General features: G+C 36.1%; 1 protein-coding gene across 3 annotated transcripts in view; it reads left to right on the top strand.

The window, feature by feature from the left end:
- Positions 1 to 23,419, top strand: part of LOC127649828 (rab effector MyRIP-like) — a 38,899-nt gene extending 15,480 nt beyond the window's left edge. Inside the window, exons 3-17 of one of the 3 annotated variants that reach the window (XM_052135099.1) lie at positions 6,339 to 6,560; positions 9,233 to 9,369; positions 13,187 to 13,267; positions 14,324 to 14,421; positions 14,515 to 14,595; positions 14,728 to 14,853; positions 15,007 to 15,169; positions 15,564 to 16,153; positions 17,573 to 19,048; positions 19,209 to 19,268; positions 21,055 to 21,240; positions 21,407 to 21,568; positions 22,371 to 22,448; positions 22,566 to 22,626; positions 22,775 to 23,419. In XM_052135099.1, the coding sequence (XP_051991059.1) occupies positions 6,339 to 6,560; positions 9,233 to 9,369; positions 13,187 to 13,267; positions 14,324 to 14,421; positions 14,515 to 14,595; positions 14,728 to 14,853; positions 15,007 to 15,169; positions 15,564 to 16,153; positions 17,573 to 19,048; positions 19,209 to 19,268; positions 21,055 to 21,240; positions 21,407 to 21,568; positions 22,371 to 22,448; positions 22,566 to 22,626; positions 22,775 to 22,788 (3,535 nt within the window). In that variant the 3' untranslated portion in view covers positions 22,789 to 23,419. Of the gene's footprint in view, positions 1 to 6,338; positions 6,561 to 9,232; positions 9,370 to 13,186; positions 13,268 to 14,323; positions 14,422 to 14,514; positions 14,596 to 14,727; positions 14,854 to 15,006; positions 15,170 to 15,563; positions 16,154 to 17,572; positions 19,049 to 19,208; positions 19,269 to 21,054; positions 21,241 to 21,406; positions 21,569 to 22,370; positions 22,470 to 22,565; positions 22,627 to 22,774 lie in introns of all 3 variants that reach the window. The other 2 variants (XM_052135098.1, XM_052135100.1) reach the window with 2 other exon arrangements.
- The last annotated feature ends 37 nt before the right edge of the window (positions 23,420 to 23,456 follow it).

Below are 23,456 nucleotides of genomic sequence, written 5' to 3'. Positions count from 1 at the left end.
CAAAACGGGACTTCATAACTTTATGAAAACGTGATCGCCAGATGAATACAGTTCGCCACACTTGTGTCAATTGTCCATGACAAGCCTTCATTTAAAAAAAATCCAATAGCACTTTTTGGCCATAAAAGTGATAAATCTGAGAAATATTGATATATTCTCCATTGTTTACATGAGATCTCGCCTGAAAGAATTACAGTCTTAGTCATAAGAATATGAAAAGTGTTTCCGGGTTCTGGCAGACCTGGCTAAGGCAGCATAACTAAGGGTTGAGTGATACATTTAGTGTAAGCCTGGCTGGAGAGATGAGTCTTGAGTCTAGACTTATACTGAGAGAGTGTTTCTGAGTCCTGAACAATGCTAGGAAGGCTATTCTATAGTTTAGCAGCTAAATAGGAAAATAATCTACCACTTGTTGTCAGCAGGATTGAATATCAACAGGATTGAATTTTGCAATCATAGTGAGCGTGATGGACGATAGAAGATTGCTTAATTACTGAGGACCTAGACCATTCAAAGCTTTGCAAGTAATATACAGAATTTTGTAATTTATACCAAAAATAACAGGTTAGCCAATGTAGTGATGATAAAATAAGGCTAATATGATCATATTTCATAGTTTTAGTCAGCACTGTAGCTGCTGCACTTTGAACCAACTGCTGCTTATTTGCTGAACCTACAGAACATCCTCCCAGCAAAGCATTACAATAAACTAGTCTTGAGGTTATGAGCGCATGAATTCACATTTCTGCATCAGAAACAGAGCATGTGTTGCAATATTTGGTTGAAGTGCTACAAACATTGGAAATGTGATTTTTCAAAGTACAGATTGCTATCAAACATAACACCCAATTTCTTAACTGTAGATGATGATGTAACAGTACATCCATTTAGAGACAAATTATGTTCTAGAATCTTATGTTTTGAGATTTTTGGTCTAATAATTAGTATCTCTGTTTTCTCAGAATCGAAACTGAAGGAAATTCTAGCCATTCAGTCTTTGATATCACTGAAACACTCTGCTAACTTGAAAAATTTGGAAATTTCATCCGGTTTAGATGAAATACAAAACTGAGTGTTGTTGGCATAACAGTGAAATCTAATTTCATGGTTCCTGTTAATGTCTCCCAGGGGAAGCATAAACAAGGAGAGAAGCAGAGGACCTAATACTGAGCCCTGTGGCACTCCATACTTTACTTTTACCTGATCTTAAAACTCCTAGTTTACACAAACAAAGTGGTAGCAGTCGGATAAATAGGACCTAAACCATCCTAATGCCTGTCCACAAATGCCAATGTTACTGTGTCATTTGGACATAACAGCGGAAACAACTTAAAATACTCCGTCATTTTGGGCACACAGATACGTGTATGACATCATTAGAGACTATAAAGGGTCTTTTATTTGTGTACACTCACAATAACAACAAAACCTTGTGCTTTTGTAAAATAAAGAAAATAAAAATGGTGAGCTTTCAGCTGTCTTTGTGTTTACGAGCATATTTCTGAAACGCGTCACAAAAATGAACTGAAACTCCGTGAATACTTATCACACAAACATGAAACATATGTCTAAAGAAAGCTTAAGATTTCTACTTTTAAATAAAACAATTCAAATTTAAAACAAATATTCTCCTGCAATGTAATCTGTATGAAACAAAGCGATGTACAGTTTTTACCGGTTCATCTCATTATCTCTAATGTGATCCCATCCACCAGCAGAGCGCACCATTCATACGCTAATGTTCTGAGGCGATCAATGCAAATGAGAAATGCCCCCGACAGTGTTCAGAGGTTTGATGTAAACAATTCATTTACTTTACTGCGCGTTTGAAATGTTACACAGGCGATGAAACTCCTGGATATTAAGGAAGAGTTAACATTTTCCTCAGAAGAAGAGCAGGACTCCGATGAACGTTTGTATTTTGAAGAGAGACTTGATCCAGCAGAGGATACAATTTCGGACGAGTAAGTAATTTAGTTTTCTTTAGCTGACATGCTATTTTATATAAACATGTACATATTTTACTAGTGGGACTGTTTCCAGACTTGCCAGCCAGGATTCAGTGTATTGACATTTGAAATATGTCCTAATAAGCAAGTTTTAGTTACATTTAAATGCTGTTTTGGCTAAAGCAGGTATTTAAATTGTATGCTGTATGATATAAAAATAATATGAATGTTTAGATTATATTTTAACTAGTGTTTCTGCTGCCTCATTATCATAAACGCCTCCTTGCATATCGCCTTTCAACACTAAAATTGTCTTACAAAAGTTACATTTGTATATTGTTTGGTTTTCACATCATTTTGTAGAAAAAACTCTAGGCTACAAGATCCAGTTCTCAAAAGGCTTGTGGACAAATGTTTAGTATGTGTTATATGGCCTTTATTTAAATTACTTAATTTTTTGTTTTTTCAAAAACCACACATAAACGTTATTTTCTCAAAAATATTATTTTAGCCCAGTTTGTGCAAAATACATTGTTATCAGACTTTAGCCATTAATATGTTTTTAAGCAACTGAAAAAAGCACAAATGTCAAGGCATGTCAAAACTTCTCCAGGGCCCAAAACACCCTCAGACCCCAGAGGGTTAATAACTCTTAATTTTACCACAAGTATTGTGTTAAGTGCATTCCACTTTGTAAATAATTATGAATTTCTTCTAACTTGGAAAATTATACATTTGGCAAAGATTCATGGCGTAATGGTAGACTAATATCAACATAGGCCTCATAATAAAAACAGTACATTTTGGTAATATCAATATCAACAACAACATTTTGACTCTTGCCTATTTGAAAATTATAGTTAACAGAAGTAAGATTTTACTAACTGCCACATACAAATGGAGAAAATCCATTCATCCATAAAAAAAATCATATTCAAAGTTACAAAATAGTTCCTTAGGTACAATTATGTGCCCAAAATGAGTTACAAACTTTAAAACAAAGTACAAAAAAGATCCCCAGTGAATGCCCTTGTGCCTTGAAAGGTAGAATTTAATACTTTTTCTGAGAGTATAATATAACTTGTCATTTGTTACAGATACTGCTTGATCAGATGACTGGGTGAATATATATGACATTTACATTTTACATTTATGCTTTTGGCAGACGCTTTTATACAAAGTGTCTTACAGAGCACTTATTACAGGGACAATCCCCCCGAAACAACCTGGAGTTAAGTGCCTTGCTCAAGGACACAATGGTGGTGGCTGTGGGGATCGAACCAGCAACCTTCTGATTAACAGTTATGTGCTTTAGCCCACTACACCACCACCACTCACTCACCACTTTATATATGAAAATATATAAAAATATTGGCATCGGTTGCCCCCCTGTTTATCGCACCTGTGTCCAGTCTGGCTATCTGGCATGGGTCACTTAGTCCTTCCCTTGGATCTGCTACTACTGGCACAGGACACCTCTGCTCCTCAGTGCCAACAGCTTGCTATGTAAACAACAGACCATGTTTCCCAGAACTCTGTGGAAATGGCCTGCTGAGTATCCAATTTAGTCTGTAAATTTGTTTGAGAGACTTTTGGAATATGATCACAGCAGGGGATTGTACTGAGATGAAATGGATCTTCTTTTGTGCTTTGCTGTTACCCCATCATGCTTAAGTGCAGTATACTGTATTTTACAGTAAATGTATCTTGCCACTGATACAGTATAGAAGGTAGAAGGCTGTATGTAATCTCTATCCTTTATCTGCAGCATGTTAAATTGAACTACTGTACAAACGGCTATTTTCCTTATGGGGACTACACTGTATATTTATGTTTGCTAAGCACACAGTCTTCAGAGCAAAAAATAGCATCCATCCTTGCATATGTATTATGTCATTACACACCCTTCTTGCTTTTCCCTTTTTACTTTTTTGCTTTTAATCTTCTTAGATTATCCTCAGTTCCACTCTCTCTCGTTATCCACTGAAGCCTCACTATCTCACTATCAGTCCTGATAGCCAGCTGCTGGCTCTAATCATTCCTAATGAATTCCTGTTTGTATTGTTAAATCACACCTCTACCAAACTGCAATTTTAAATACAGTGCATTCTTTTTCTTTTTTATCTCAACCTCCTCTCCGATCTCTATTGATTTTATTCCCTTTTCCATCATGTGTATCATGAGGCAATATTTTATTTCAGCAGTTGACCCTGTTTACTTTCTTAATGCACATTCCTATTCTTAATATGATTCATCGGTGTTATTCCAAAGAAACAAAATCATATTTAATTATTTGTAATATTTAATACAAAAATTATAAATTGCACTTCCTTTTGAAATGACTTTCCTTTTCCACTGACATCACTTTTGTCGTGCTGGCTGTTGGATAATATTAACCAGTCAAATAGCTAAGCATCGTTTTAGCAAACTCACATTCAGGTCTTGATCCATTCTGGTATGTAACACCCACTTTTCACAAGCCAGTCAATTTGCCATGGATAAAATTAAGTTTAGCCTTACATTTTGTCTGGTTGAATATCCTGTTTCACTCCTAAGGCATCATTTACTCACCCTCTTGCTTTTCCAAACCCAAATGACTTTATTTCTTTAGTGGAACACAAAAGGAGACGTTTTAAATAATGTCAGTGTTGCTCTGTTTCCCATACATTGAATATGAATGATGCTGTCTTGATTTGAAACCTTCATTTTCATTTTTTTAATGGCATAATTTTCCAAAGTATGCTGTTATAGAGAGTGTTTTATAAAGTCTTTTTGGTGGAGGAAAATGTCATTCCAATGTGTACAGGGGTGTAAATATAGCAAAATTCTAACATTCTGCCTAACATCTCCTTTTGTGTTCCATGGAACAAATAAAGTCATATGGGTTTGGAACAACATGTGTGAACATGAATGATGATAGAATTGTCATTTTGGGATGAATGATCCCTATAAATATGTGACATTACTGAAGTAAAATGTCGCAGATGACAATTTCACTTTGACTTTAAAGGGTTTATGATGTGCTATTTTTTATAATTGTATTATCTTCCCTGAGGTCCAATATTAATGTTATAAAAGTGATTTTGCACAAAAATAGTCACAATTTAGTAATATATGATCATTTTCCACCCTGTTTTTGGCCCTCTGAAATGCTCAGTTTTGGCATAAGTGCCTCCTTAAAACTTCATCATAAACGCCCACTTTTATGATTGGCTAACATCACACAGCCCCTCAAATTCAGCAAACTCGATCTGAAGAATATTATAAAAACTAAATTTGAGGGTTTACAAATAATATCCTACACATTGCATCTGAATATATTAAACTGTTCATCTCAAGCACAACTGTTAAAACTCTGTACCAAAAACTATCAAACAGTCACGACAGTTTAAATAAACATGAATAAAATGGTTTTTAACTCTCCGTATTTCAATTAAAGTACCTTTGCAAAGCTGGAATCGTATTATGACTGTTCACAAAAAATCAACACTGACATGAGCCGAAAAAAACAACAAATCATATTCCAAAGCATGGTGAAATGATGCACACACATACTGTGGTCTCACTGAGGCGCACATCACCGGACAGATTTCAAAACGAGATGTTTCAGCAGGGTGGCAAATATAAATGCTCTATTTAGACTAGGGAGGAAGTTTTGAGTTTTTAAGTTTACAGTATGTTTTTATAGTACAGTTACCTTTTAAATGTCTAAATATTAAGAAAAATTGTATTCTCTATTTCATGACCCCTTTAAGATTTAAGATGTATTATTTACTATATTATTTTAGTTTCTCTCTTCTGTTTTATCAATATCCCCCTTTGCCACTGTAGCAAAAGTGTTTGAACCCTACAGTCCTGTCTTGTTTATCATAAACTACACTTTTAATTTCATATCGTAAACTCGCATCAGTTTAATTGTGCAGCATAAATCTAATGGCCCATATCCAAACAAAATGTGTATGTGTCAACCCGCTATTAAATTGAGTAAAGTCTCTTGTTTCTCTGCTAAATGCCAGAGCAATTCTGATGCAGAACTGCACTCATCTCTGGAGGCTGCTGTACAGCTAGAAATACAGACAGATTTAAGACGCTGAAGGGCAAATGCAGCACATCTGTCAACACGCACATGTCATGTGAACATAATCCACTTATAGGGCACTACAGCATCCTAACATAAAGATTATTTGTGAATGGTCTTTAATGCATCCTTCTAATACTCAGACAAATACGTGTCCACTTATATTTTCATATCTGGATATATTCATCATTTTATATAGTGAAATACTGTACATCACATTTTGTTCCCCTTGTGTTCATCTCTCTCTCTCTCTCTCTCTCTCTCTCTCTCTCTCTCTCTCTCTCTCTCTCTCTCTCTCTCTCTTTCTCCAGTGAGATGAAGCAGACACTGGTTGAGGAGGGCAGTCGATGTGATTTGCTGTCGCGGCAGCACAGGTTTAATGAGCGCTGCTGCATCCGTTGCTGTTCTCCATTCACCTTCCTGCTCAACCCCAAACGCTTCTGTCTGGACTGTTGCCACAACGTCTGCAAACGCTGCTCTACCTACAGTAAGAAGGACAAAGGCTGGCTGTGCTCAGCCTGCCAGAAGAGCAGGTCAGTATTGCAGGAGAAGGGCAGCGCTTACAAGAGTTATGCTATAACTGATGTGATTCAGTGACTGATGAGTGGAGGCCAGTGAGAGAGAGTCAGGGGGCTTTTTTGGGAAACACCTGGGTTTTAATGACTAAAGATGCTTATGCTATTGGCTGTTATTGGGGTGATGTACACACTTATTTTAAATAAATCTAAACTAAATCCATGGGAAGTGAAAATAATTTAAAGGGATGGTTCACCCCAAAATGGGATTTTTTTTTAATCATTTACTCACCCTCATGTCATTTCAAAGGCATTTGCATTTTTTTTTTTTCTGTGAATCACAAAAAGCGATATCAGGCAGAATATTACTCTCAGTTGCCATTCACTGTCATTGTATGGTATAAAAATGCAATGAAAGTGAATGATGACTGAGGCTAACATTTTGCCTTTATTTTTGGCTTTTGTGTTCCACGGAAGAATAGAAGTTATACAGGTTTGGAACAAAATGAGGGTGAGAAAATTATTTATGAAAATAAAATTTACACTTTTGTGTGAACTACACCTTTAAATCCAACTAAACTACATCAGTGTGAATTGACATGAGCTCTAATAATTTCTGTTGAAACAACAAAACAACATGGGAGATAAAATCGGTCTTGTCAGGCAAAGGTGTAGGGATGGGTTCAGGATGAATAGTCCCTGTGTGCGTGAAAATGTACACTTATTGCTATTGATATATGTTATGATATACTGTATACAGTATGGCAAAGCATATTAGCAGTCATTCGAACATTAATGTGTGTGTGGGTGTGTTTACACTTATGGTTTGATGAAATGCAGTGGGCTAACTGCTTATAACAGTGCACTTTTGTTTAGGGTTCATTGTATCAGACCCTTTTACAGTCATCAAAATAATAATGTGCAATACACATATAGCATGAGATTGCAGTATTTTTTTTTTTATAAAAGTCACTTAGTGGTAACTGAGTACAGAATCCTATATGTCATAACACACAACATTATACAAGGAACACATAAAATACTTTTGTTCCCCTAACTGAATATGCACACTGACACATACAGGCCTACAAATACACAATTATGTTTTGGAACGATTTAGGTTTATGTCATTGGGTTTTAATAACAAGCAGAAGCAGTGTTGGATGCTATGACAGAATGTGGTAACTTGCAGTCTTATTTTGATATATTATGCTTCTAAATGTTTTGAAGCTGTGGTGCATCATTTTCAGTTTAACCCAAAAGTTGAACCTTCACACAAGCGTATTATTATGGTATTATTACATTTAAGTCTTTATTTAGTATTTTTTTGTGCAAAACATAATTGTATACATCTATTTATTAACAGAAAGAGGATTTGTTTTTATTCCTATCTTTATACACACCCGCACATTTAAGCAGAGATTATATCCATCAATGGAATTTAATTTTGATGCAACGACACTTCCACTCTAGGTTTATCTCTGTTGTCACATAAAGGGTTATAAAACTGATGCACATTCATGCACATTTTCATTCAAACTATCAGTTCAGTATGTATTAGAATTAGATTGTTACAGAATTGAAGAAGGCAATTCAAAATGTTACTTTGTTTATGAACAGGAGGAATATACAGTACAATAGATACAATATGCATTTTATACCACCTACAGTGGTTTGGTATTGATTTTGGCATGGGCTTCTCTGGTCTAATTAGTTACAAATATGCAAATGAATTACCATGAACAGCACAAAGTGCCTTTTAAAGCAAAATTCTTTGCTATGGGGAAAATATAATTTATCTTCAGGGGGTGTCTGTACATTATTAGTCAATGGATGCATAGTGATATTTTAGGCATGATTATAATGATCATTCATATTTCTCTGCATTTGCCTAGAGTGATAGTTCACCTAAAAAAATAAAAATAAAACATTATAAATACTATAATAATAATAATAATAATAATAATAATAATAAAAATATATCATGATTTACTTCATGTTGTTCCAAAACCTGTATGACATTCTGTCTTCCGTGGAGCACATGATGAGATCTAAGGCAAAGTAAATTGGCTTAGAATGACATGAGGGTGAGTAAATGATGACAGACTGTTTATTTTGGTGAACCATTTAAAAAAAAAAAAAAAATGATTAAAATATTTACTGTAGGTTGCCAAGAAAAAAATGCTAACATGGTGATAAATATTAACAATAATTTAATGTCATATTCTTTGGAATCATACTGTGCCATTCATTTATGCTGAATTATTCTGACTCATTTAGAATCTTTTAAAGTATTTGGATTAAAACATATTTGTTACTTTATTAAATTTTTCAAAGGTTTTTAACCAGTGTAATGTAAACAAATTCAGGAAGGGTCTCAAGTAAAGTGTCAACTCACCGAAAAATGCAAATCCTGTCAACATTTACTCAAACTCAAGTTGAATTATACCTGTATTACTTTTGTTCTTCCATAAAAAACAAAAGGAGATGTAGGCCAGAATGACTGTATGTATGGAAACAGAATGCAGAATGTGTGGCAAAAAAAAAAGATGCAATGAAGGTGAATGGTGACTGAGGCTAACATAACTGCCTACCATCTCCTTTGTGTTCCACGCATATGGGCTTGGAACATCCTGAGGGTAAACTAACCCTTTAAGCATGGTAGTGTGCCTTTGTTTATTTGTTTTCAGGCTGCTGAAAACCCAGTCACTGGAATGGTTCTACAATAATGTGAGAAGGCGCTTTAAAAGGTTTGGCAGTGCCAAAGTGTTAAAGAACCTCTACAGGAGGCATGCATCAGAGCGTGGAGTGCTAGCAGAGCTTACAGGTAATGTCCATCTGGAGTGCTGTATGACCTTTCTTTAAAATAATATATGTTTTCACACTGTATTTTGTAATGTATTTTGCTGTATTTTTGCTATATTCTGAGGGTAACAGATAAATGTTCACCCACACCGGATGGAAATCTCTCCTCGGTTTTGGAATAAAAGAATAAAAAGGTCAACTTTTGGATATGCTAGAGTCAGGAAAATAGGATTATTGCATGGAAGCTTTAATTTCATATACAATTCTGTGAGTGGAAGATCCTTGGATTGAAAGCACAAAAGACATCATGACAGATGTGACAGTCTTTTTTAAGACTCCTTATGTTTGCATGTGCATGCATTTGCCACTAATTGATATAGGGTTAAATTAAAAAATTAAAATCCATCACAGTTTACTCCTCTTCATGATGTTCCAAACCCATTTAACTTTCTCTCTTCCGTGAAACACTAAAGGAGATGTTAGGCAGAATGTTATGAACTAATAGTCTTTGATAGTCATTGAATGAGAAAAAAGATGCCATGAATGGGGACTGAGACTCTAACATTCTGCCTAACATATTTTGTGTTCCATGGAACAAAGAAAAGTCATAAGGGTTTAGAACTACATAAAGGTGAATTTTTGGGTGTACTATTCCTTTAAGGAAAGAACAGGCAGTGATCCGCTAGTCTGAGTTTCTACGTCTGTATCCAATTTAGCGAGATTTCAGAGATTTATTAATGTTTATGGAGGAAAGGTCACTGGATAGTTTACACATGAACTGATCCTTAAATAGTGAATCAAAATCCAACACATGCATATAGTTCTAAACAATATAATTGAATGTAGTCATTGCTAAAATTAAAGTGATTTACAGCAGTTATTATAGTGGTCTAACTAAAGAAATCGATTAGAAATTAAAAATGAGATTTATTGAATAATATTTGCCACCCACTTATGTGTGAGTTACGTTTTAATTATACTAAAACCTCTTTTTTCTGTACTGTAACTGCTGCAGAATCACAAGATCTTAAAGATTATTTTCCTCCTCCACTTTTCAGCTTAAAGCTCCTTTTCTTGTGTTTGAGGGCACAACACTAAATGTACTGAGTGTTGTAATCTTTGCCCCGCCTCCATTCCAGCATTACTGTGGTCAGTGAACATACTGTATAATATCTTTTCCATAAAGACTTGAAGCGCTTGAAGAGGCAGGCAGTTAAAAGCAAGGCCATTGCCAAATTAACAATGGATGACCATGGCTATGGTGTTTGTCATCTCTGCAGGCCTTTGTAAGAAGACAAATACATCACTGATGTGGAAGAGAGTAAAACCATTACAGTGACGATTAAAATTAAGAGCTTTGGCTACAAAACACATTATACCATGTGATCTGGCCTTTGAAATTTGACACAGAGAAAAGCTAGAGTTTATCATCAGACAAGTGCTAAGAATGGATTGACAAGCTTGTCGTGGATAGGTTTTTAAGCTGCTTCTCAGCTGCACCAGCCTTCAGCTTTATTATATACTTACTAAAGCTATATTCATAACAGTACTTTAATTTGCTCTCAGCTGAAAAAAAAAAATGGCTCAAACAAAAATGAAATTTCAAACTGATCTAGGATGGTTTATGTTGATTTAACTGATGCACCAGCATGGTCGACCAGCATGATCTCTCTGCTAAAGCTCCAGATCAAGAAAGTCATGGGATAGTTCAGGCAATAATGAAAATTCTGTCATCATTTACTCCTGCTCATGTCTTTTCTACATGTACGTCTTTCTTTCTTTTGCAGAACACAAAAGGAGGGATTTTTACTCACTTTATGTATATATTTATATATATAGTATGCATATAAAGTGAGTCGATTTTGATATTCCTCCTTTTGTGTTCTGCAAAAGAAAGAAAGACGTATATGTAGAAAAGACATGAGCGGGAGTAAGTGATGACATAATTGTCATTGCCCATGCAGTAATAAAACTGCATTAATAATTATACAAAGAAAAGAATAAACAAAACAGACATCACAAAACAAACAAACAAAAATGAAGAGGAGGCGGAACCGGCTGCACATTAAACACAAAAAGTTTAATAAAATCTCATCATAAAACAAACACAGACACACATGCAGCGCGGCCATGTGCATCTCTCTCTCCTTCTCGAACTGGCTCCTCCGGCTCATCTTTATCCCCCTCCCGGCTGATTAGCCCTCCTCGTCACAGGGGATACAGTATTTTTCTCTGTCAAAAGACTGAAGAATGTTATCTTTATATAGATCTCAAATCATACCTATTCCCTTACAGTGCAGACTTTCACCTACTGTTGCACTTGTGTACATGGTAGTGTGACAATAAAGTGATTTTATTTTATTTGAAAATTTGAAGTTTACCAGGAGCGAAATTCCCATTGCGCCATATAGGTGAGAAATATGATATTGTAAACCGTTCACCAAGAGCCTTGTGTGCTTCATATCACACCTCTATAGTATTCTTAACTAAGTATACTTAATACTTTTTTTGGGGGGAATCAATATAAATGTGTCAAGGCTTATGGTGTTTTTTGGGGTTTTGACTCACTTTAAGCTTTAAACCGTAAAGAGGTCTCAAAAGTGTCATGAAAGTAGTCCATGCAACTTGTGAATCATATTCCAAGTCTTCTGAAGACATATGATATGTTTTGGTGTGAAACAAGCCAAGATTTAAGTTACTTAACTGGGAAAATCTTGACTTCTGCCAGAGCTCTCATGTTTGAAAATTGACTTGGATTATTTCTCACCAAAACATATTGTATGTCTATGTCCGCATAGGCTACTTTTATGAGAGAAAAAAAGCTTTTTATCATATAAAATGAGTCACTATGAACATTCCTACTTTTATGTGTTCTGCACAAAGAAATACAAATATATGGGTTTAGAACTAAATAAATGCAAGTAAATTATGACATGAATTGACATTTTTGGGTGAAATATTATTTTAAGCTAGTTAAGAAGCCTGGTTGGGACCAGCATCTGAAACACAGTAAATGTTGGTGACACATGACCCATTTTATTGTTTTTTTTTTCAGCAGGAATCTTCTCAGTGGAGAGTAGGTTTAAATATCTGTGCATTGGCTTGGATGTAACGGGCAAGTGGTAGATGGCGACTTTAGAGGCGTTTTGACCTTCACTAGCTCAAGGGAAGCTCTTCAAAGGGCTCTGTATGGAACTGAGGCCATATTGATATGTCAGTGGTTATCCATCAAATGATTTGTCATCCATCAGCTCTCTGAGACTGGGACAATGTCTTTCACTGAGAAAAAAGTCGTTTTAGCTTATAAATCATGTGTCAGAGTTGGAAGTGCAGTCGTATCTCTCAAATTGAAATGCTCCAACCATCAATAAGCTGTCCAAGTAATAGGAACAGCTTGTCTTTTAAACAAAAACAACAACAAAATGTTTGATTGCATATGGTTGTACTTAATTTCCTAGTTTAAGATTGAGCCGAACTCTTTCTTATGGTCTTGCTTAATCTTATCAGTCTTGAGGATATTATTTTCAAGACTGTTGCATTTAGCACTATAGTGTGCTGAAGAACAGTGGAATGCTAATGGAAAAATACCATTAGTAAACACTTGATATGAAACTTACAGAGCACCCCAGTGCATTGAATTGCATTATGTGCATGTTAATCATTTTGATATAAGATGTGCCCTCAGCAATTGAGGATAACATTAAGCATTTCTTCTTGGCATGCATGAAGCACACACTGTCTGAATGTTAAACACTGAATATGGAAAGATTAGACATTTTTGTCCTTTAGTTATAAAGCTTTATTAATCCAATAAACTGTAATATTTTGTCCACCAACAGAGGGAAGCACTTATGAGGAGAGCATCTGCAATGAAGGCAGTGTATGTGAGAGCGATTCTACATTCTACAGGCAAAGTGAAGGTTTGTGGTCATATGAACTATATCTTTATTCACGGTTTGATTTTGATAAGACATGCACTGTTACGAAGTTTCACTATAAATTGCTTTTCAGTGAACATTTTAACTACAGTGGCCCCAAAAAGTATTTGGACACTTACACCACACTTAATATTTTCAAATGTCATTGCATTAGATAAAATATCAAACCACATATTTTTAAGAGAGATAGCACAAGCACACTTTTCAAGCAAAAATTTCACAAAAAGAAGTTTGTTGACCATTAAATAATGGGTCCGGCCAATCATTTGGATGTCAATTTGATCCGTGCCACCTACCTTAAAATCATTGCAGGCCAGGTACACCCCTTCATGGCAATGGTATCTTTCCCTGATGGCGTGGACTCTTACAGTACATGCAGGCCACACTGCACACATTGTTTGGGAATGGTTTGAGGAACATAATGAAGAGTTCAAGGTGTTGACTTGGCCTCCAAATTCTCCAGATCTCAATCTGATTGAGCATCTGTGGGATGTGCTGGACCAACAAGTCCAATCCAACAGCATTTGTTGGCAGTTTTGGCTCATCGGTGTGTGTGTGTGTGTGTGTGTGTGTGTGTGTGTGTGTATATATATATATATATATATATATATATGTGTGTGTGTGTGTGTGTGTGTGTGTGTGTATATGTGTATATATATATATGTACATGTATATATATGTATATGTGTGTGTGTGTGTGTGTGTGTGTGTGTACTGTTCAAAATGAAGACAAAATGTATTTGGCACTTCCTAGTTGTCGTAGTTCATAGTTAATGTGATAAACTACTACTGTGTTTATTCTAGTAGGGCTCCTGTGTGCCCCTGTTTAACAACTTTACAGATCCACAAAAATGAAATCTTTATATGATAATTTATTTACAGTTGCCACTTATATTTTATCTAATGAAATTAAATTCAGACGTTTGAGTGTTGCTTAAGTGTCCAAATTGATTTTGAGGCCACCGTATATGACAAGGTATAAGTAATTTTTTTTTTTTGTAAAGGATTTAATAAGTCTGTTACACTGTCTCTCTCCAGAGCACAGCATGGCTGAAACTATCAGTGTGGCACTGCGGGTGGCAGAAGAGGCCATAGATGAGGCCATTGCTAAGGCTGAGAGCCAGGCTGACAGTGAAGTAAGACCTTCTCATTAATGTTCAGTGAGGAAAAGTATATTGTTTATTTTTTCTTATGAAGTGAATTTCAACTGCTTGATATTTTCTTTGAAGGAAAGGCGGAATGAAGCTCATTATCTGCGAGAGAACAGAGGAGAGCTGATAGAGGAACTGGCCACAACTATAGTACAAAAAGTGAGTAACATGAATGATTCTTGGTGTGACAATGGGGAATTTAATTATATGATATCATATGTTGAGGAGTATGTGGGAATATTTAATTGAAAATGTTTTTTTTTTTATAAAAACAATATATTTAAACCTCAGATTGTCTGGCGGAGGAAGGATCTGTCTGAGATGCAGTCTGGGTGTAATCTGGACATTTCGCCTGGCCAGAACACTGAAATGAACTCTCCTGTTCAAAATCAGAGTGCCTTCAATGCTTCACTTTGGGTACTCTTGCCATGTCTTTCTTTCCATCACTGAATCAGTGATTGTGGCAATTTAGAAGAAATGGTCCTTTGCATACACTGACTCTGGCTTGCTTATGTAATGCTTTTGTAGTTCTTTGATATTAGCTGAATAATACATGTTCTCTCCATTCAGCGATCACAATCAGCTTTTTGTCTTGATGAGAGAGTGGACCAGCATGTCACCAATGGCTCAAGGCCCTCAGCCTCTATTGGACATGCTCTGGAAATGAAGAAAGGCGGAGGAGTGCCTGTCCAGGCCTTGCCTAGATGGAGGAGTGTTGACCGAATGGACAATTGTAGTTAGAGCCTTCTTTTAAATAAATTATATACTTAGTTATTTAAAGCTATAGTCCACCCCAAAATTTAAATGATATAATTTATTCATCTTCATGATGTTCAGACTCTTCAATGGAATACAAAAATGATGTTGGACAGAATGACAGTCTCAGTTCACTTTCATTGCATTTCCTTTTGTGTTCCATGGAAGAGAGAAAATTGTACTGGAGAATTTTTATTTTTAAGTGAATTATCATCTTCACCCATATGCTGAAGATTTGATAAATACTAAATATGAGCACTATATAACACTTTTTAAATTAGCCATCTCATGGAACTATTTTAGAATGTGATGACTTCTTTACGTGACTAAAATTGTAAATGTATTGATATCTAAACATGCTTATACTACAGTGATACAGAGCACTGACTGGAACTGGATTGCTAATCAGAACACCCTGCAGTCTCGGCCAAGTCTTCAAACCAAGAGTAAGAGCCTGGTTCACAGTGTCTTAGAAAAGGAGTCTGGTGTTGTGTCTGCTTATGACGAGATGGGCTCTGAAACCCAGGCTGATGGTGATGGGGTCTGGGGTGCTGCTCTGCTAGAACTTCATCGTAAAATGTCTGCCAACAAGAAATCAATTTTCCCTGAGTCTTATAGCCGTCAATCAACTTTGCCTTTGGATGCTCAAACCCAACAGCTCATTGCAGACACCTTTAACGCTGATACTGATAACTTCCCTGCCCAATCTGGCCAGGACAGACCACTGCTCAAGTCCCACAAAGTTCTGCTGCCCTTCCTGAAGAGAAAAGTGGCTCCAGAACACAGACGCCCATCATACGCACGCCGCCCAAGTGTCATGGATAGTAATTTCAACCCAGGGACTGAGAGCAGTGAGGATGGCCTAGTGGACAGTAGGATCAAGAGGTCACGCCGAAGAAGGAAAAATAAGAGAGAGGAGGCAGAGTGGAAAGGGCAGTCATTATTGTCTACATCTGTACCAGTGAGGAATATTATTTATGTCATAAAACATGTCTTGGCTGTGAACTATGTAATATTCTTGTTAAACAAGCAAGTATTTGGTCAGAGAGACAATTTTTCACGATCTTATTCATACTACAGTGTTTCTGATATCACGGAAAACCTGAAAATATAAAATAATAAAAAATAAAAAAAATTTCATGGCTTCAAATAGACTGGACAATCTTAAAAGTCATGGAAAATAAAAACCTTATAAGAGCATTAATTAAATATTTAAAGTCACAAATTGGTATAGTAGCTCTACTTTTTTTTTATATAAGCTCTGCACTAAAATATTTCGTCCACTCTCATGCATAAATCTGATATATGCCAATATACGTATGTAAAACACATACTATATGAAATATATGTTCATATGGTTTTCACTGATATAAAAAGTCACATACTGTGTATGGAACATATATTATGTGGAACAAATATGGAACATACAGTATAAGGAACAAAATGCTAAAAAAATTAACATATTTTCCCAAATACAGATACTAGAATTTGAACATGTACATACAGTATACGCTCAAATATATTAACTATAATTTTATATATACTGTACAGTATGTTCATATATGGCCATATATCAGATTTCGGTAGAAGATACTGCTCTTGAGTAGAGCATGTGAAACTTGCTTGCCAGCAATAACATTATGTAGCACAATTTTTGTTCCTGTGTAGTAAGTGTTATCTCCTAATTGCTTATGCCTCAAAAGTATAGAAACTGGCTATTATTCCCCACAAACTTTGCTTTTGTAACCAGGACAGTGATATTTTGAAATGTACCTTTTCCCAATGAGAAAACGGGTGCATTTGTGTCTTTTCGTTACTTTAGAGGCATAAGCAATTAGGAAATAACACTTACTACCCAGGAACAAAAAATAAATACAATTTGTTACTGTTAATTTGTGTAATGATTTCCAATTTGTATTTTATTTTTTGTCAGTTCGTTTCAATAAATCATTCTGTAACACTTTATAATAAGGTTCCATTTGTTAACATTAGTTAACAATATTAGTTAACATGAACTAACAATGAAAAATACATTTATTAATCTTGGTTAATGTTCATTTCAACACACATTTAATAAATGTTTTAAATCAATTTGTACATGTTACCATTAGTTATTGCACTATGGAGTAACAATTAACAATTGTGTTTTTATTAACTAACATTAACAAAGTTTAATAAACGCTGTAAAAATATTTTGTTCATTGTTAGTTGATGATACTTTATACATTAACTAATGTTAACTAATGGAAACTTATTTCAATAAAATGTAAGTTTGAATGACTCAGTTGAGTCAAAATGAAATGATTGGAAAAGTAATGGAAATTAATCTGTCAAAAGTGTGAGAACCTGATACTAAGACATTGTGATTCTTTGTTGGCAGGATTGTAGTAGCCAGCTCTCGAACTCTCTGGTGAATAGATGGAATGTGAAACAAGACTCAGCCTTGCGTGAAAAAAGTCTAAGTGATCATTCTCTGGAAGTTGACACTTCAGACACTGCAACCCCTGACATCTTGAGCTCTGGAGCTGTGACCCCTGACCCATTCGGAGCTGATCTCAAAGCTCCCAGCAATGCAAATCATGGGGTCATTGGTGTTGTTGGCTCTTTAGATCAGGAGTTGACTTATAAACTGAGAGAGCTAACCAGTCAAGTCAGAGAAACACAACTTTCCTCCACTGAGGATGAGTTGGACAGGTTGGAGTATCCAGAAGATTCAACAAAAGCAGAAGTGATAGATAAGGTTATTGAGTTTTATGCAGGAGAAAGATCAGATGAAATTGAAGCCACAAATCTCCAAAGGAGAACAGAGAAGCTGAAGGAAAATACACTAGCTTACAAACTCAGAGAGCTAACCAGTCAAGTCTGCGAGACACAACTTTCCTCCACTGAAGATGAATTGGACAGGTTAGAGTATGAAACTGAAGCTACAAATCAACCGTTGAAAACTGATATTCTGGAGGTCAATGAAGGATGGACAGATAGAGACAAAATAATACAAGATGAAGAGAAAATCAAATATCATGTAGAGATGACAGTTGAAAAAGCAGAAGAAGAGAGATCAGAGAAAAGACATAAGGACAGTGTGCCAGAGCAGGAAAACAGTGAGCAAAATTATACTAATGGCAAGACACAAATGTCAGAAGAAATGAGCACTGGGAGCCAAACACAAAGACTTGCTGAGACAGATCCACAAAATGAGATGTTTGAAAAGAGAAAGAGAGAAGTCCAGACTGAAGAAGAAAAGGCAAAAATGAAAGATTTTGGAATCTCAGTTGAAGCTGAGCAGAGCAGAGCTGACAATATAGAGACAGTCAACTTATCCAGTGAATTTAGATTTATTAGTGAAGATGGAAAGGTGGAATTTAATAGAATAATTGATACTGTAGTGAAGGCTTTGGATAACATGGAAGAGAAGATAGAAGCTTTTACTAGTGAGGGGGTATTTTTAACCACAGAGGAGAATGAGGGAGAGAAACTAGAGAGATTAGAGGCAGAGGAGGAAAGCGTAATCGAGAAAGACTGTGTAAAACAGGAGATGGAAGACAGCATAGAATCAGAGCTGACTTTTGTTGGTTGTGGATTGAAGGAAGTTAAGGAAAAAGAAATGAATGAGGACAAGATCAACAAAGCTGTTGCCCTAGAAAGACACAAAGAAAATACAGAGGGGACAGAAGACAAGGAATGCAAGACTATTTTCAAAGTATCCGAAGAGAGAGTTCTGGAAAAGGTTGTCAACAGTCAAAGTGCCAAGAAAAGAGAGGAACTGAGAGACAAAGATCTCACAACCCTGAACTCTCTTCAGCATAGCACCCCATCTGGTCAGGAGGAGTATTTGTCACCAGAGGAGATCTACAAGGTAACAACTATTCTAAAGGCTGAAGGCCACAGTACCCTTCTTGCAACTAACACACTCTAATCTGCTTAGTAATCAGTTCCACTGAAGCTCTGTTTATTGCTTTCTTATGTCTTCTTTTCTATATACATGTTTGTCTTCCTCCTCTTTATGTACTTGTTAGGATGCACACAAACTGGACTTGAGGAAAAACCTACAATTGAGCTCCAATATACTACAGCAGGTGATACTTGTAGGCTATCCTAAAAGAAAGAATGATTTTATGCTGAGGAAAAGACATTTATAATCTTCAAATGTACACCTTCCTGCCTTTCCTGTATATACACCCACTGAACACTTTATTAGGAACACTATACTAATACTTGGTAGGGCCTCCCTTTGCTGTAAAACAAAAACAGCCTCAATTCTTTGTTGCATGGATTCCACAAGATTTTGAAAACATTCCTTTGAGATTCTGGTCCATGTTGACATGATTGATTTACACAATTTCTTCAGATTTGTCAGCTGCAAATTCATGCTGCGAATCTCCCGTTCTACCAAATCCCAAAGGTGTTCTATTGGATTCAGATCCAGTGACTGGGAAGGCCACTAAAGAACAGTGAACTCAATGTGATGTTCATGTAACGAGTTTGAATAAAATGTTGTTTTATGACTGTGGTGACAGGGGCGTGGTCATGTGTCTGTTTGCGGCAGAGAGTGAGTGGTGTGGCACTTCAAGCTGGTTGACATGATTTCTAACAGCTGTTTCTCATGACAGTGATAGTGGAAAGAGCCCTTAAAACAGCTGAATATGCCAGAGAAGGAGGAGGAAGAATGAGTGTACAGCATTGGTGTGTGTTCTCTGAAAGTATTCATGATCTAATGAGTGTTTCAAAGTAATTTATGTTTATGTTGAGAGTGAATTATTGACTGAGTGAAAAACAACAAAAAGTACATACACTGTACACAAAAGAAAGAAGAAGAGAATAAAAAATCTGACCTGAAGCATGTCACTGCTCCTCGTCGTCTCATTTCCACACACAAACCCTGACGTGGTGTCACAGTGACATGGTGCATTGTCATGCTTGAAGTAGCCATTAGAAGATGTGTAAATTGTAGCCATGAAAGGATGCACATGGTCAGCAACAATACTCAAATAGGCTGTGGCATTCAAGCGATGATTGATTAGTATTAACGGGCCCAAAGTGTGCCAAGAAAACATTTCTCACTCCATTACACCAACGCCACCAGCCTGGACTGTTGACACAAGGCAGGTTGGGTCAGTGGATTCATGCCGTTGGCGCCAAATTCTGACCCTACCATCTGTGTGCCTCAGCAGAAATTCATAAGATCAGTCTTCAGCTGTCCAGTTTTGGTGAGCCTGTGCCCACTGCAGCCTCAGCTTTCTGTTCTTGGCTGACAGAATTGGAACCCGATGTGGTCCTCTGCTGTTGTAGCCTATCGGCATGGACCTCAAGATTCGACATGTTGTGCAATCTGAGATGATATACTGTTCACTACAATTGTACAGAGTAGTTATCGGAGTTACCATTGCCTTTCTGACCTCTCTCATCAACAAGGCGTATCTGTCAGCAGAACTGGCGCTCGCTGAATGTTTTTTGTTTTTGGCACCATTCTGAGTAAACTCTAGAAACTGTTGAGCATGAAAATCCCAGGAGATCAGCAGTTACAGAAATACTCAAACAAGCCCGTCTGCCACCAACAATCATGCCATCCTCAAAATCACTAAGATCATATTTTTTTTACCCATTGTGATGATGAACATTAACTGAAACTCCTGACCCATATCTACATGATTGTATGCATCGCTCTGCTGCCACATGATTGGCTGATTAGATAATAGCATGAATAAGTAGGTAAACAGGTGTTCCTAAGTGCTCAGTAAGTGTACATTTCATGTGCTGTCTGACCATTGTGACTAACATAACGTTCCTGCATTTATTTTACATTCTAAAGTTGCTTGACTTATCACTTAATGTGCCTTTATCCATATATTTTATCATAAATAGAGGTACTCTGCTGCATCACTGCGCAGCATCACCACAGAGGTGCTGAAAGTACTGAACGCCACAGAAGATCTGATTCACGGATCAATGGGAGACGGGACAAGCGAGCCAAACCACAGTGACCTCTCAACCATTCCCCCAGTCGAGGCCAGGAGACTGGACGAACAGCTCAGCAGACTGGAGGAGAATGTATGGATTCGTTCTGAGATACAGAGTAACTTTCCTACTTACCACTGTGACAATGGATCTATTCTAACAATTTATTCTAATTGTAACTCTCTATAAGGTATTAATTATTTTGTATACAATGTACGATTGAGGTCTTTTTCTGTGTATCTTTTTTAACTGTGTGCAGGTGTATGTGGCAGCAGGTACAGTGTACGGGCTTGAGGCAGAACTGAGAGATCTAGAGGAGTGTGCACGCAGCATCTGTGGATCCACTTCTGAAAGAGAGCTTGCTCACCTGGAGGACCAGGTGGCCTCTGCAGCAGCCCAGGTGCAGCAATCTGAGCTTCAGGTGTGTTCAACCTGGATGCTGTGCTCTCTCTCTCTCTGGAGTTCAGTTCTGAAGCTGCAAACACGTGAATTGAGGGGCACTTATTAAGCACTTCTTTAATTCTTAAATGTGCACTCAGTTCTTTTTCCTCATTAAAACATTTTACTCCTAAAGAAATTAATAGTAATTTTGAAACAAATGTATAAAATCATGAGCACTTACATGAAATTATGCCACCGTCATATCAATAACCTTATAAAAAGGTGCTCTATCCAACAAGGAGAGGGTCCCGTCATGGGGGCTGCCATGTTGAGATCACATGACTTGACAAATACTACTTGCTTAATCTCAGTAATCTCTGTTATTGGACACTTTAACTCATGGATTAAATTGATCATGGCTGAATGTAACTAGTGAATTTCTACAATGGCATCAGTAATTGAAAACTATTTAAGTTTAAGTCCAAGACAACATAAACAAAAAAAAAAATTATTGAGTTTACCTTTAAGACTATGTATCCAGTTAACTATGTATTCTAATTAGATTTAATCAAATGACTTTTTAGCTTTGTCACAGTTTTGGTTTTGTGTCCTTTAGAGTGTTATAATAATTCACAACTTTTTACTGAAAGCATTGTAGATTTCCAGAGATTTATAACACCATGCATACTGTATAGAACTATACACTTACTAAAGTGTCCTAAAACTGAAGATATAAGAAAATTGTTTATTGTTTATACACAATAAAAACAAAATAGATGAAAAATTTTTAATTTCCAGATCTGCTCAGTTTGATCTGTGTGATCTCGCTTTCTCTTCTCCAGGTTTTCGATATTGCATCCAGAATTGCTGCTCTGAAAAACGCAGGCCTAAATGTAGCTCCACAGACCCAATTTACCAAGGTCAAGAATTCAAAATCTAAGGTGTTGTCTTCACAGTATTTATGATATTATGTAGTACATTACTTACAGTAAGTAATGTAAACATACTCATATTACCGTTATAATACTTTTGTTTAGACACAAACCATTGGCTCATCCCGGAAACTGAGGAGGCGACTGCCAGCACCCCCAACACAAGGTAAAAAAAAGAGCTACTGATATGGAATGTTTTTTTTAAAATAACTTTGTTATACATCGGCATAATTAAAAAGTACAATAGATTTCTTTGTGATATATGGAGGGGGATCAAACTTTATTGGAAACTTATTTTTATCTGCCACTTTTAGATAAAGAAGCCTAAAGAGGTTTGTGGGAGACATCAGGAACTGTCAGGAATCAAATGACTATGCTCAGCAAAGCCCATGTTCACCTGTGCCTTGAAGCTGTATGTCATAGAATATGTTAAATTATATTAAGATCTGGTTGGATAGATTACAAAGACTGAAGTATCGTTGATGCAGTGATTCCATCTTACATTTACAAGGCATAATGATCACAAAGATCACATTCAGGATCAGGAACATGCTGCTTTATTACCTCAATCATGGCCTGTACTATTGTCAGAATAATTTAGAAATAGTTATCAAAATTATTCATGCAATATATAAGATAATAATGTGGAAGTCATCATTTACTGTTAATTTAACTAGTAATTTAATTAAGCCTTTAAAGAAATTCCAGAAAGTAATTTATTGCACAGCTGACTAACATTTCGAATTTTAGTGCAGATTTTATTATCCTGACCAAGCCTCAGCTATATATATACATATATATCAAAATCGCAAACATCTAACCTTTTATATTTGCATAAAAAATCATGTAAATTCTGTTATGTGTTATTGTAGATTTGTTACAAGATGGATTCACAAGCTATTGTAAAGATATTGATTTATTATATATTTGTAAATGACCTGTGTAAATGAATAAATGTTTGTCAATGTTTAAATTTTTTAGTTAATTTTTATTTCA

Source organism: Xyrauchen texanus, chromosome 9 (assembly GCF_025860055.1).
Source record: "Xyrauchen texanus isolate HMW12.3.18 chromosome 9, RBS_HiC_50CHRs, whole genome shotgun sequence".
Taxonomy (NCBI): Eukaryota; Metazoa; Chordata; class Actinopteri; order Cypriniformes; family Catostomidae; genus Xyrauchen; species Xyrauchen texanus.
This window is presented reverse-complemented; position numbering and strand designations above follow the sequence as displayed.